The 14,139-nt window shown below is 44.2% G+C and overlaps 1 protein-coding gene across 1 annotated transcript in view; it reads right to left on the bottom strand.

The window, feature by feature from the left end:
- Positions 1-1,561: 1,561 nt before the first annotated feature.
- The window catches only part of NUP42 (nucleoporin 42), a 36,027-nt gene continuing 23,449 nt past the window's right edge, over positions 1,562-14,139 (bottom strand). Inside the window, exons 5-8 of the mRNA XM_056519763.1 lie at positions 13,323-13,399; positions 8,793-8,879; positions 6,967-7,072; positions 1,562-2,403 (exon numbers count right to left, since the gene is read on the bottom strand). Of these exons, the coding sequence (XP_056375738.1) occupies positions 1,772-2,403; positions 6,967-7,072; positions 8,793-8,879; positions 13,323-13,399 (902 nt within the window). The 3' untranslated portion in view covers positions 1,562-1,771. The remainder of the gene's footprint in view (positions 2,404-6,966; positions 7,073-8,792; positions 8,880-13,322; positions 13,400-14,139) is intronic.

Below are 14,139 nucleotides of genomic sequence, written 5' to 3'. Positions count from 1 at the left end.
ATCCTGATAGGTGGTATAAATCTAACAAATCAAAATGGAGAAACTTCTATAAGGTATTACCTCTGACAGTGTGGGTGGGGATTGCTTCAGACACTGTAGTAATATACAATCAATCAAGGCCAATAGTGTCAGATGAACACCCTTTAAAGCCACAGCGCTCATAGAAGATAAAATAAAACATAACAAATCTACTGTAACCCCATGTCTGTATGGCTCTCCAAAATGGCAATATCATTGGTTGTTGCCATACAGTGCATTAGACCAGCTTTAGGTAATTTACATTTGGGTCATTCTTATATATAATGGACAGGCGCATTTTGAAAAGACAAAAGTAAAAAACACATAAGTGGTTTATGCAACAATCCAAAGTGCAACTCCCTGCAGTCCTCAATGGCAACACAGGCTCCAACATGACCGAGACCCAGACAAACTTAAGAATGAAGGTTTTCACATGCCAGATCCTAGAACAGTGTTTCCCAACCAGGGGGCCTCCAGCTGTTGCAAAACTACAACTCCCAGTATGCCCGGACAGCCTTTGGCTGTCCGTGCATGCTTGGAGTTGTAGTTTTGCAACAGCTGGAGGCACCCTGGTTGAGAAACACTTCCCTAGGGTAAGAAAACATTTTTAAATATAAAAAAAGCAAACTGTGCGAGCCGGAGGTATAAGTTATGTCTCTTGTACATCTCCACTAAGACATAACTGATCTTTAAATGGGTACTCTGGTGGAAAACATTTTTTTTTTTGTAAATCAACTGGTGCCAGAAAGTTTGACAGATTTGTTAATTACTTCTATTAAAAAAAAACTTCCAGTACTTATTAGCTGCTAAATACTACAGAAGAAATTATTTTCTTTTTGGAACACAGTGCTCTCTGCTGACATCATGACCACAGTGCTCTCTGCCGACATCTCTGTCCATTTTAAGAACTGTCCAGAATAGGAGAAAATCCCCATAGCAAATATACGCTGCTCTGGACAGTTCCTAAAATGGACAGAGATGTCAGCAGAGAGCACTGTGCTCGTGATGTCAGCAGAGAGCTCTGTGTTCCAAAAAGAAAATAATTTCCTCTGTAGTATTCAGCAGCTAATAAGTGCTGGAAAGATTAAGATTTTTTTAATAGATGTAAATTTACAAATCTGTTTAATTTTCTGGCACCAGTTGATTTACAAAAAAAAAAAAAAAAAAGTTTTTTTTTTTTAAAGTCAACTGGTGCCAGAAAATTAAACAGATTTGTAAATGACTTCTATAAAAAAAAAAATCTATACCCTTCCAGTACTTTTAAGCAGCTGTATGCTATGGAGGAAATTCTTTTCTTTTTTAATTAATTTTTTTGTCTTATTCACAGTGCTGTCTGCTGACACCTGATGCCCGTATCAGGATTTGTCCACAGCAGGAGAAAATCCCCATAGCAAACCTTTGCTGCTCTGGACAGTTCCTGACATGGCCAGAGGTGTCAGCAGAGAGCACTGTGGAAAAGACAAAAAAAAAATTTTTCAAAAAGAAAATAATTTCCTCTATAGCATACAGCTGCTTAAGAGTACTGGAAGGGTAAAGATTTTTTAATAGAAGTAATTTACAAATCTGTTTCACTTTCTGGCACCAGATGATTTAAAAATAAAAAAATAAAAATTCCCACCGGAGGACCCCTTTAAAGTATAAGAACACCTCTGTTAGCCCAGAGTGTAAACATTTTACTGTCTGTACCAGCTAAAAATATTGGTAAATTCCACAGTGATAAATAGGGAGAAAAAAAAGGGAAGCACATACAGATTTATTTTATAGTTAGGAGATCTGCTGGTGGCGACACCAAGGGAACTTTTCCTAGTGTGAATGTCCTCGATTCAAACTGAAGGAGGTCTTCTTGTGAAAGCTCACTTCGAGGTGTAAACAATGCAGTGGATAATACGGAGTCCGCTGCAGAGGTACCAACAGCACTTGACACACTGCTTCCTGTGACACCTTGCCCAAATAATGATGTCCCTGGTGTAGAAACACTGATGGCTCCTGTAGGCACTGCCCCAAAGCCAGATGTCTTTGTAGAACTTGAAAATCCCCCAAAGCCAGCAGCACTAGGAGGCCCTCCAAAACCTGGTGCTGCGCCAACACTGCTTCCAAAGCCTCCAGCCATCATTCTTCCAAAACCAGAGGACACCGCTGAAGCAGGACCAGATGCAGCCATGCTAGGGGCAGTTGAAGCTGCGTCACCCGGTGTAGTAGTTGGTGCAAAAGAGAATGAAGCAGCAGATACAGGCCCTTTGTTGCCAAATCCAAATGATGGCTGACTACTGAACATAGGAGCGCTGGAGGGAAAACTAGAGCTGGCCCCAGCATTTGGAGCAGCAGTGTGGGACTCTGGCTTAAAACTGAAGGAGGACGCCGCAACTGGTTTGTCAGAGGACATGCCTAAGGAAAAAAAAAAAAAGGTATCTCAATAATTTTTACTAAAATAAATAAATATGACATAGCTACGTGTGTGTAACGAACGTCTCTGGTTGCCTAATGACGTGCCAGAAGATAATGTTATTGGGGTTTTCCCCATCACAAGAAGTTATCCTCCATCAAAAAAATAAAAGTAAAAATAAAAGGGGGTAAACAGTCTGATAGCAGGAGATCTAACCTCTGGGACTCACTGCAACCTCCAGTCACTCTCTATAGGAACTTCCAGAGATAGAGTAATGTACTTGTGATTGCTCCGTTCTAACGGGAGACTGATCTTATCTTGAGATCGGGTGTGGGGGGAGTTTGGGTACCAGCGGGACCATGATTGCGATTAAAACAGTCTTTAATACAGTGCATAGCGAAGTATTTGGCCCCCTTGAGCTTTTCGACCTTTTGCCACATTTCAGGCTTCAAACATAAAGATATAAAACTGTAATTTTTGGTGAAGAATCAACAAGTGGGACACAATCACGAAGTGGAACGAAATTTATTGGATATTTTCAAATTATTCAGCCCCTTTACTTTCAGTGCAGCAAACTCTCTCCAGAAGTTCAGTGAGGATCTCTGAATGATCCAATGTTGACCTAAATGACTAATGATGATAAATGCACTTGCACTGTGATAGTCTCAGAGGTCCGTTTAAAGCGTAGAGAACATCATGAAGAACAAGGAACACACCAGGCAGGTCCCAGATACTGTTGTGGAGAAGTTTAAAGCCGGATTTGGATACAAAAAGATTTCCCAAGCTTTAAACATCCCAGGAAGCACTGTGCAAGCGATAAAATTGAAATGGAAGGAGTATCAGACCACTGCAAATCTACGAAGACCTGGTCGTCCCTCTAAACTTTCCGCTCATACAAGGAGAAGACTGATCAGAGATGCAGCCAAGAGACCCATGATCACTCTGGATGAACTGCAGAGATCTACAGCTGAGGTGGGAGACTCTGTCCATAGGACAACAATCAGTCGTATACTGCACAATCTGGCCTTTATGGAAGAGAGGCAAGAAGAAAGCCATTTCTTAAAGATATCCATAAAAAGTGTTGTTTAAACAGGGGTGTGGAAATAAAAAAACAAAACAAAAAAAACACTTGTCCAAGGGAGTAAAGCGGAACACAATCTACTTGTCCCTCAAGAAAATCAACTCGTCCTGGTAGATAAAATAATGTCAACCAAAATAGTACGATCCACCCCACTAAACCACCAGGGATGGATATAAGATCCCTTTAGACACTGCTGTCAACTTTGACAGCGGTGACCTAATGGTTTAATAGCGGCCACGGTGATCGCAGCATGCCGGGATACTGGCGGCGGGAGAGCTGTAGATAGCTCCTTTTACGCCCGAGACAAGCCCAGAAAAGTCTAGTTGTAACTTTTTGATCACCTTATGAAAAATTTCTCATATGAAGTGACCAAAAATGAGCAATTCTGGACTATTTTTTACATTTACACCATTCACCGTACGGTTTAATTAACATTATATTTTAATAGTCTGGACATTTCCACATGTAGTGATACCACTTATGTTTATTTTTGAAGGAGTCTTTTGATTGGAAAACACTGAACAAAGCTGTGTTACTGGGGGGGGGGGTTCTGCTTCTCCAGTTTATGTGCTGCATTTTATTTACTCTAATTTATTTGTCATTATGTTGCATTTAGTTACTATATAACTACAACTCCCAGCATGGCCTGATAATAGCCTATGGTTGTGTGGGTGTTGCAGCATGTTGCACTGTATAGTAGTACAGTTAAGGTTATTGTGTAACATGCTGGGAGTTGTAGTTTTGGTTTGTGTCAGCTCCAGAGCCATAGGCTGTGTCAAGGAATACTGGGAATTGCAGTTAGTAACTACAACACCCAGCATGCCCTGATGCAGCCTATGGCTCTGCAGCTGACCCGACCCAAAACTACAACTCCCAGCATGTTACACTTTATAGTTCTACAGTTTAGGTTATGGTGCAATATGCTGGGAGTTGTAGTTTTGGTTCAGGAGTGTTTGCGTGCATCCGTGGGGCTCTTGGTCGGAGGGTGAGTATGAAGGGTTTGGGATTCTGGTGGTGCAATTTAGTGCGGGTGGCCAGAAGCCACTAAAAATAAATAAAATTAGATAGCACAACAGACAGCAGCGTCCCCCCCCACGAGCCCTTGGGCACTGCCCTAATGCCCGACGTGCCAGTCCGCCCCTATACAAAACATTCATGAATACACATATCATACATACACCGGCCACTGACCCCATATCATACATACATACATACACACACACACACCTGCCACTGCCCCCCCCACATCATACATACACACACACACACACACACCTGCCACTGCCCCCCCCACATCATACATTACATACACACATCACAGATACATCATACACATCACACATACACTCACACCATACATATGCACACATCATACATACACCTGCTGCCCACCCCTACATCATACACACGCAGACATCATACACACATCATATATACACATACACACCATACATATGCACACATCATACATACACCTGCCGCTGCAACCCCATCATACATTACATACATCACACATACACACACACACACCATACATATACAACCACCCTTCCTGCCACCGCCGCCTGCATTCTCTGCCTCCTCACCTGAGCTAGCCATGAGCGGACATCAGAGCTGTATTCCAGGCGCAATAGCAGCTAGGCCGCATGAACTCTCTTTTCACCCACAATAAAGACCGCCGGCAGGTGTGAGGTTGCATGGGTTTGAAAATCTCACCTCACACCGGACGCTCTCTCTCCTCTCTCTCCCCCCCCCCCCCCCCCGCTCTGTGTTTTCCCCGTGCAAACTTGCAACCTCCCAGTGGTAGATTAGGTCCTGTGGAGACAGAGCAGGGGAGGAGCTGTGTACGTCCTCGCTCTCCCCCTGCTGTGTCTTCTTGTGTAATGTAGAGCTGCGTCCTCCATCCTCCGGGAGAGGTAGATAAGGGGGCGTGGCTTAATTATGTCATGCAAACGTGCGAGCTTGGGCTCTGTGGTCAGCTGAGGGCAACGGCCCCTACATACAATCTGAGCGTCGGTGTGAGGTGCAGACTTGCATCAGCTCCTGCACCTCACACCGGCCTTAAAGAAAAATAAGGGGGAAGTCGGTCTCTCCCTGCTTGCCCGATACAGGGCTAAATCTATGAAGAATTCACCTGCCCAACGCCCGGAACTACATGTCCCGGGCGTCGGGCGATAGGATTTCCACATCCCTGGTTTAAAGTTTGCCACAAGCCACCTGGGAGACACACCAAACATGTGGAAGAAGGTGCTCTGGTCAGATGAAACCAAAATCGAACTTTTTGGCAACAATGCAAAATGTTATGTTTGGCGTAAAAGCAACACAGCTCATCACCCTGAACTCACAATCCCTACTGTCAAACATGGTGGTGGCAGCATCATGGTTTGGGCCTGCTTTTCTTCAGCAGGGACAGGGAAGATGGTTAAAATTGATGGGAAGATGGATGGAGCCAAATACAGGACCATTCTGGAAGAAAACCTGCTGGAGTCTGCAAAAGACCTGAGACTGGGATGGAGATTTGTCTTCCAACAAGACAATGATCCAAAACATAAAGCAAAATCTACAATGGAATGGTTCACAAATAAACGTATCCAGGTGTTAGAATGGCCAAGTCAAAGTCCAGACCTGAATCCAATCGAGAATCTGTGGAAAGAACTGAAAACTGCTGTTCACAAAAGCTCTCCATCCAACCTCACTGAGCTCCAGCTGTTTACAAACGCACTCCATCCAACCTCACTGAGCTCCAGCTGATTTACAAGGAGGATTGGGCAAAAATGTCAGTCTCTCGATGTGCAAAACTGATAGAGACATACCCCAAGCGACTTACAGCTGTAATCGCACCAAAAGGTGGCGCTACAAAGTATTAACTTAAGGGGGCTGAATAATTTTGCACGCCCAATTTTTCAGTTTTTTATTTGTTAAAAGTGTGAAATATCCAATAAATTTCGTTCCACTTCATGATTGTGTCCGACTTATTGTTGATTCTTCACAAAAAATTACAGTTTTATATCTTTATGTTTGAAGCCTGAAATGTGGCAAAAGGTCGAAAAGTTCAAGGGGGCCGAATACTTTCACTATGCACTGTATGTAGCAGAAACCCAAAACTACCCTCAGCATTTCTGCCACATATTTCACAGCCTATTTATATGGTAAACTATCACAACAGAAAATCTGTGAAGACCAGAAACCTCACTACAGGAAGTACGATAAAGCTATCCAGAGACATTTCTGGTCTGTCCTACATGCAAAGAATAAAAAGAAATTCTTTACAGGAGACAAATGTGAATAACATACAAATGTGGCACATCTGAATGAGATATTTAACTCCTAACTGCTGCATTTATTACTGTGTTTTGTCATCATTTTCGAAGTTTCTATGTTAAACGCATTACAGCTAAATGAGTAATGAATAGAGGGAACATTGCTTTGTAGTTTAAAGAATGAGGAATAAAGCGGTGTTCGCATGCCCAGTGTGAGTACTTACTTGAGGTCCCAAAACTAGTCTGCTGTAGACTTCCAAATGATCCAGACTGCTGACCCCCAAATGCTGATGGTGCAGCCACAGTTGGTGGTTTGCTTAGCTGATTAAGCTATAAAATAGAAACATTATTTTATATACACACACACACACACACTATATACATATATATATATACACACACACACACACACACACACACACACCGTATTATTCGCCCTATAGAACGCACCGGCGTATAAGACGCACCCAATTTATAGGTGCAAAATCGAAAAAAAATAAAGATTTAGAACCCAATAGTGGTCTTCAACCGGCGGACCTCCAGATGTTGCAAAACTACAACTCCCAGCATGCCCGGACAGCCGTTGGCTGTCCGGGCATGCTGGGAGTTGTAGTTTTGCAACATCTGTAGGTCCGCAGATTGAAGACCACTGCACAGGAGGTAATACTCACGTGTCCCCGCCGCTCCGGACCCGTCACCGCTGCCCTGGATGTTGCTCCATCGCTGTCGCCGTGACCCCGTCGCTTTGGAACGTCTCTGCTGCCGGCCGGGCATCCTTGCTCTCCGTCGCCGCTATCACGTTGTTACGCACGCCGACGCACGTACGCGACGACGAGGAAGGAGAGCGCCGGCCATACAGGGGATCCCTGAACGGAGAAGACACCGAGGAGGCAGGTAAGGTCCCTCCCGGTGTCCTGTAAGCACTAACCCGGCTATTCAGTCGGGCTGTTCAGGACCGCCGCGGTGAAATCGCGGCGGTCCCGAACAGCCCGATCGAACAGCCGGGTTAGCGTCACTTTCGCTTCAGACGCGGTGGTCAGCTTTGATCGCCGCATCTGAAGGGTTAATACAGGGCATCACCGCGATCGGTGATGTCCTGTATTAGCCGCGGGTCCCGGCCGTTGATGGCCGCAGGGACCGCCGCAATAGGGGTGTATTCGCCGAATAAGACGCACCGACATTTTCCCCCCAGTTTTGGGGAAGAAAAAGGACGTCTTATACGGCGAAAAATACGGTATATAATTTTTTTTTTTTTTACATGGGAGTCAATGGGAACCGTACAGAACCATATGTGCGTACGGTTCCATCCAGTTTTCACCATACGGTTTTTTGACTTTGCAGTTTTTCTTGGAATTTCAGTCAAACAAGTGAAACTTTATTCATAATGGAATGAAAAGTTAAAAACGGATACTTTTTTTTCTTAAAAAAACTGATGCAACTGGAAATCATTTTGCAAACTGTATACGGATTAAAACTTGTACACATTTTCATACAGTTTAGTCAGGTTTCGAGGATTTTTTTTAATCAAAAACCTGATCCGAGAACTGTGTTGCAAAAACGTGGTGTGACACACATATACACACACAGATTATATATCAGTATGTTTTGCCATTGCTTCTGATCTCTCCCCCAACTAACCCCAGGTCATGCCCCCTTGTCTCTCTGTTTAGTTTCTTATTAAAGGGGTACTCCCATCATTCATCTTCATTTTATTTTACAAATCATGTGAAAGTAAGCAATTTTCCAAACACATGTTATTAGCAAAATTGCTTACTTTTTGTTGTGCCCATTCTCGCTCTCATTGTTTACCTCTTCACTGCTGAAGCAGATGACTGGCTGTGATGTCACATGAGCAGAGGACCAGGTGATCTTAGGTGTGCACTCCCCTGCCTACCTGCTATATGTGACAAGTGACCGCCCTATCCCCATTAACATAGGATTCCCTATCACTAAATTTTTGTTATTCATAATCCTACTAATAAAGTAATGTGATCCATTGCATCCCCCACCAGTTACGCTAATACTATATTAGAAGATAGCAATATTTTACCAGTGCAGCGTTGGAAGATGGATTCATGTTCATAACATCACGAACCCTTTGTTTCCACTGGTTCACCAGCTGTTGTACTGAATTCACCTTAAAGAAGAAACAAAACAAACAGTTAAGATAAATGCATTTTTTCTATGACATTTAAAGGGGTACTCTGCCACAACAGCTTATCCCCTATTTAAAGGATAGGGGATAAGATGTTAGAAAGCAGGGGTTCCACCGCTTGGGACCCCACAATCTCCATGCCGGCAGCAGCAACATCACGAACGCAGAAGCTGGCAGTTTCCGACAGCTATGACGTAGCAGTCACACCTCCTCCCATATGAGTGAATGGAGGAGGCGTGGTGGCCGCATCACCAGTCATCAGGCATGGAGCGGAGTTTGCTCTGTGCGCCGAATGATGGGGTGCCGTGTGGGATATTGCAGGGGTCACCAGCGGCGGGACCCCCGCGATCAGACATCTTATTCCCTATCCTTTAGATAGGTTATAAGATCTTTGCGGCGGAGTACCCCTTTAAGGAATACACGTGGGGCATTTTATCAGGAGACAGCTTTTGATATGCTGTCACTATATGGCACCTCAAAAATTGTGATCTCCAGTCATCTAACCCCTTAGATGCTGCTTACAATAGTACTGCCGGAATCTAAACCTTAAACAGTTTGAAAAAGGAAAAGTTGATCAAAAAGTCTCATCAAAACATAAACTGTACCCATAAAAAGGACGGACGGCACATACAATAATCGCTCATACACCCTTATATACACACACAACCAACTGTACTTTGTAAAGATACCTTCAATTTTACAATAAAATGTGCTGTGAAACAAGGGAAGGGATTGATAAAACAGCTACTTGTTTTTGCGTTGGTGCGGGTGGATTTAGTTTTTACGCAGTGCTCTTTACACCAATACTGACAGTATATTTATGCTGAGGGGGCGATAAGGTTAAAAGATACAATACTACAAAAGCATATAAAAATTTTAACAAAATGATTATGCTTAACCCCTTAAGGACATGCGCCATAAATGTACGGCGCTGCATAGTGTCATTTAGTGCACACCGCCGTACATTTACGGCGCGGCTGTGCCACGAGTACAGGAAAAGTCCTCACTTCGATCCCGGCAGGTTCCAGCGGCTGTCAGCAGCCGCGGACCCACCGTTAATGGCAGACATCAGTAATCGTACTGATGTCTGCCGTTAACCGCTCAGATGCCATGATACAGATCACGGCATCTGCGACAGTGCGGCACTTATAATGGCTGATCTGATCGCACGCGGCACTGCCGCAGGGATCAGATCAGCCAAGATGGCGAATGGAGGTCCCCTCACCTGCCTGTCTGTCTGTCTCTTGGGGTCTTCTGCACTGATCTGCTCTGGTCTGCTAAAAGGCAGATAAGTGCAGAAGATCGCCAATAATACTGATCAGTGCTATGCCCTATGCATAGCACTGAACAGTATTAGCTATCTAATATGATTGCTAGAAAAAGTCCCCTATGGGGACTAAAAAAAATGTTAAATAAATGTAAAAAAAAAAGCTTTTTTGGTCACATCAAACTGCAAAAATTTTTTATAAAAAGAGATCAAAAAAAGTTATATATACACATATGTGGTACCAAAACAAACTACAGATCATGGCGCAAAAAATGAGCCCTCACACATCCCTGAAAAATAAGAAAGTTAGAGGTGGTCAAAATAGGGCAATTTTAAACATACTGATTTTGTATAAGCAGTACAATAATAGAAATGTCTGTAACCATGGGAATCATTGTAATCGTATTAACCCAGAGAATAAAGAAAACATTTAATTTTTACCTCAAAGTATACAGATCTCCTTTACGGGGCCTCGAAAGCGTGTGCGAAGGGGGAGTGTCGACAACCACCCGAAGCCGCGGCCAACATGCCCCCTCAATACAACTCTATGGCAGAGCCGGAGCGCTGCCTTCGGCAATCTCCGGCTCTGCCATAGCGATGTACTGAGGGGGCATGTCTGCCGCCACTTGGTGCGGTGGTCGACACCTGCTATCTGGCCGGGGGCCCCAGCGGTCAGACCCCCCGCGATCTCAAACTTATCCCCTATCCTTAGGATAGGGGATACGTTTTTCACCACTGGACTACCCCTTTAACCCCTTAAGGACGCAGGACGTAAATGTACGTCCTAAGCATAACCGCGGGCATCGGAGCGATGCCCGTGTCATGCGCGGCTGATCCCGGCTGCTGATCGCAGCCAGGGACCCGCCGGCAATGGCCGACGCCCGCGATCTCGCGGGCGTCCGCCATTAACCCCTCAGGTGCCGGGATCAATACAGATCCCGGCATCTGCGGCAGTTCGCGATTTAAATGAACGATCGGATCGCCCGCAGCGCTGCTGCGGGGATCCGATCATTCATAACGCCGCACGGAGGTCCCCTCACCTTCCTCCGTACTTAAGTACTACAACATATCTCTAATATAGTTTAATTAAAAAAAAGTGATTTTAAACCAGTTTAAAATCACTTTTAAATTCGGCCACTAGGGGTTGCCCTCCTAGTGGCCGAATGCATTCGGCAGTGACGTCACTACAGAATTTCGTCTCATTTGAGCCTGGCAAATGAGTCGAAATTCCAGTCACTGCGGTGCTCGCTCCCGCCTGTCAATCAAACAGGCGATAGCGAGCACAGTGAAATCCAGGGCTGCGCATTGGCTCCCTGGACTCACACACTGGCCGCCTCCCTGCTGCATATTCTCCCTGCAGCAGGGAGGCACATGGCTCTTACCTCTGCTTACAGCCCCGGCTCCAGTGGGGATACGCCGCCTCCTCACTGCTCCTTGCAGCTGTGTCCTGTCATTACCGGGGGGAGCGCGTTATATGGAGCAAAAAGTGTATGCCCGGCTTCCTGTCATGCTCCTACACTCTGGTAACTCTCTCTATGGTTCTGGAGGACTTTCAATCCTCCAGAAACATAGAGACAGTTTCCAGAGTGTACGGGCATGACAGGAAGCCGGGCATACACTTGTTGCTTGCTACGGACCCCCGCTCATGGTCCGGCACAGGTGAGGGGGGGGGGGGGGCGATATTGGTCGGGGGCTGGGTGTCTTCCAACACAGGGTGCCTCCAGTTTCCCCACTACAACTCCCAGCATGCCCTGACAGCAAATAGATGTCAGGGCATGCTGGGAGTTGTGGTGGTGAAACAGCTGGAGGCACCCTGTCCTGAGAACTATGGGCGGAACTCGGCCCCCAGCAGGCATCAGTGACGTGGTGCCTGCTGGGGAAGTCTGCCTGGTAGTGAGCACACTACCAGGCAGACAAAATGCCATTTTTAAGATAATAAAAAAAAAAAATAAAGGCAGGGAGGGGGTTAGGGATAGATGGGCAATAGGCAGGGACAGAAAAAAAAAAAAAAAAAAGAGGATGGTGGGAGCTACCCTTTAAGGCCAAAATGGGCTGAGTCCTTAAGGGGCTAAGGGCCTAATCACCGATTGTCACTGTCACTCACGCTCTGAGGTTTACTCACCAGATTTGAAGCAAGTGCAGCTACTGCTCTCGCTTCATAGCCTCCCCGTAAATGTATGGCACTGTGCAAGTAGCTCACACCAGCACCATACATTTACGGCGTGTGACATTAAGGAGTTAAGGCCCAGAACACTTGTGGTACTAATGGATTAAAAAGGGTGTAATTTGTAGGTGCAGTTTGTGAGAATTATATTCTGTAGGCTCCTAAGCACCCTCTAGTGGCAGCTGTAGGAAGCCAGCATGTCCTCTTTTAAATCTTTGTGTGTGCCAAAGATTTTTTTTTTATGAAATAGTATGGCCCATACAAGTAGAGAGATCCAATCCATGGCACTAACCAAGAAAAACATTTGGTACCATTTATTCTTGCCCATTTGATGTATACAGAAGGAGTTGGTCAACAGCCGCTTTCTCAAGGATCTATGTCTGGTGGCATGAACTGGCCATTGGCTGATGGCTATACATGTCAGGCCTCGGCTATATGCACATGCAATAGTAAACAGTTATTGGTGAGTGTCATGGATTGTATTCTTAACTTGTTTGAAAGAGAGACAGAGAGAGACACACCTCTATCTATATACACATTTGGTGAGATTTATCAAAACCTGTTTAGAGAAAAAGTTGACCAGTTGCCCATAGCAACCAATCAGATCGCTTCTTTCATTTTTAAAAAGCCCTCTGCAAAATGAAAGAAGAGACCTGATTGGTTGCTATGGGCAACTGGTCAACTTTTCCTCTACACAGGTTTTGATAAATCTCCACCATTATTTCTATAATATTATATATACATACATACATACACATACACACACACACACACTAGACCAGGCTGTCCAGGCATGCTAGGAGTTGTAGTTTTGCAACAGCTGGAGGCACCCTGGTTGGGAAACTCTGGTCTAGTCAGTCTAAGGATGTACCTAAATTAACGTTTGAGCTGTCCAAAAACTTAACAACCCTGATACATCTGGGTTTAGGAAAAATTTACTAATATCTGATAAGCTTTAAATGAACACAAAAACAAAAAAACTAAAAAAACTTACATAATTTTGAAATTTGCCTTCTTTGAGAGCTGTGTAACATTCCAAGCGCAACTCTTCAGGTGAGATGTCAGCGAAACCTATGAGGAAAAGAAGTATCATATTGTAATCTGGTGCCTAAGACAAAAAGGATGATCTCTATACACCAGGCTCCCTTAGGCTGGGTTCACACTATGTTTTTCAACTACGGTTCCCGGATACGTTTTCTATCAAAAATCGTATGGGAAAAAAACGGATAGAACAGTATGGGAAAAAGTAAACCATATGCGTTTTTAAACAGTATACTGTTTTTAAAAGTGCATACTGTTCCTTCAGTTTAAATTTTTTTTTAAAACCGTAAGTTTTTGAAAATTCTGTCCATTTTTAATGGGAGGGGTCTTTGGTGGGGACTTTAGGATGCAAATGCGCATGTGCAAAGAAAAAACGCATACGGTTTTGCCGTATGGAACCGTATACATGTGCGTTTCCCATTGACGTTCATTTTAAAAAATGGTATGCGGTTGCAATATGGTTTTAAAACTGGAGTCAAAACCGTGGTTGAACATGGTTTGGAGTACTGTTAACAACCGTATTGCAAGCAAACCGTACGCAGCCGTATGCATCAGGGTACATATGGTTTGCAATGCTTTGCCTATGTATACAACTCCCTTTCTTCGAAGTTGAAGTTTTGCAACAGCTGGATAGTAAACACATACATATTCACACACAGGGGTACTCTTTTTTTTTTTTTTTTTTTTTTAAATCAACTGGTGCCAGAAAGTTGAACAGATTTGTAAATCACTTCTATTAAAAAATCTTAATCCTTCCAGTACTTTTTAGG

This window comes from Hyla sarda, chromosome 5, assembly GCF_029499605.1.
Source record: "Hyla sarda isolate aHylSar1 chromosome 5, aHylSar1.hap1, whole genome shotgun sequence".
Taxonomy (NCBI): Eukaryota; Metazoa; Chordata; class Amphibia; order Anura; family Hylidae; genus Hyla; species Hyla sarda.
This window is presented reverse-complemented; position numbering and strand designations above follow the sequence as displayed.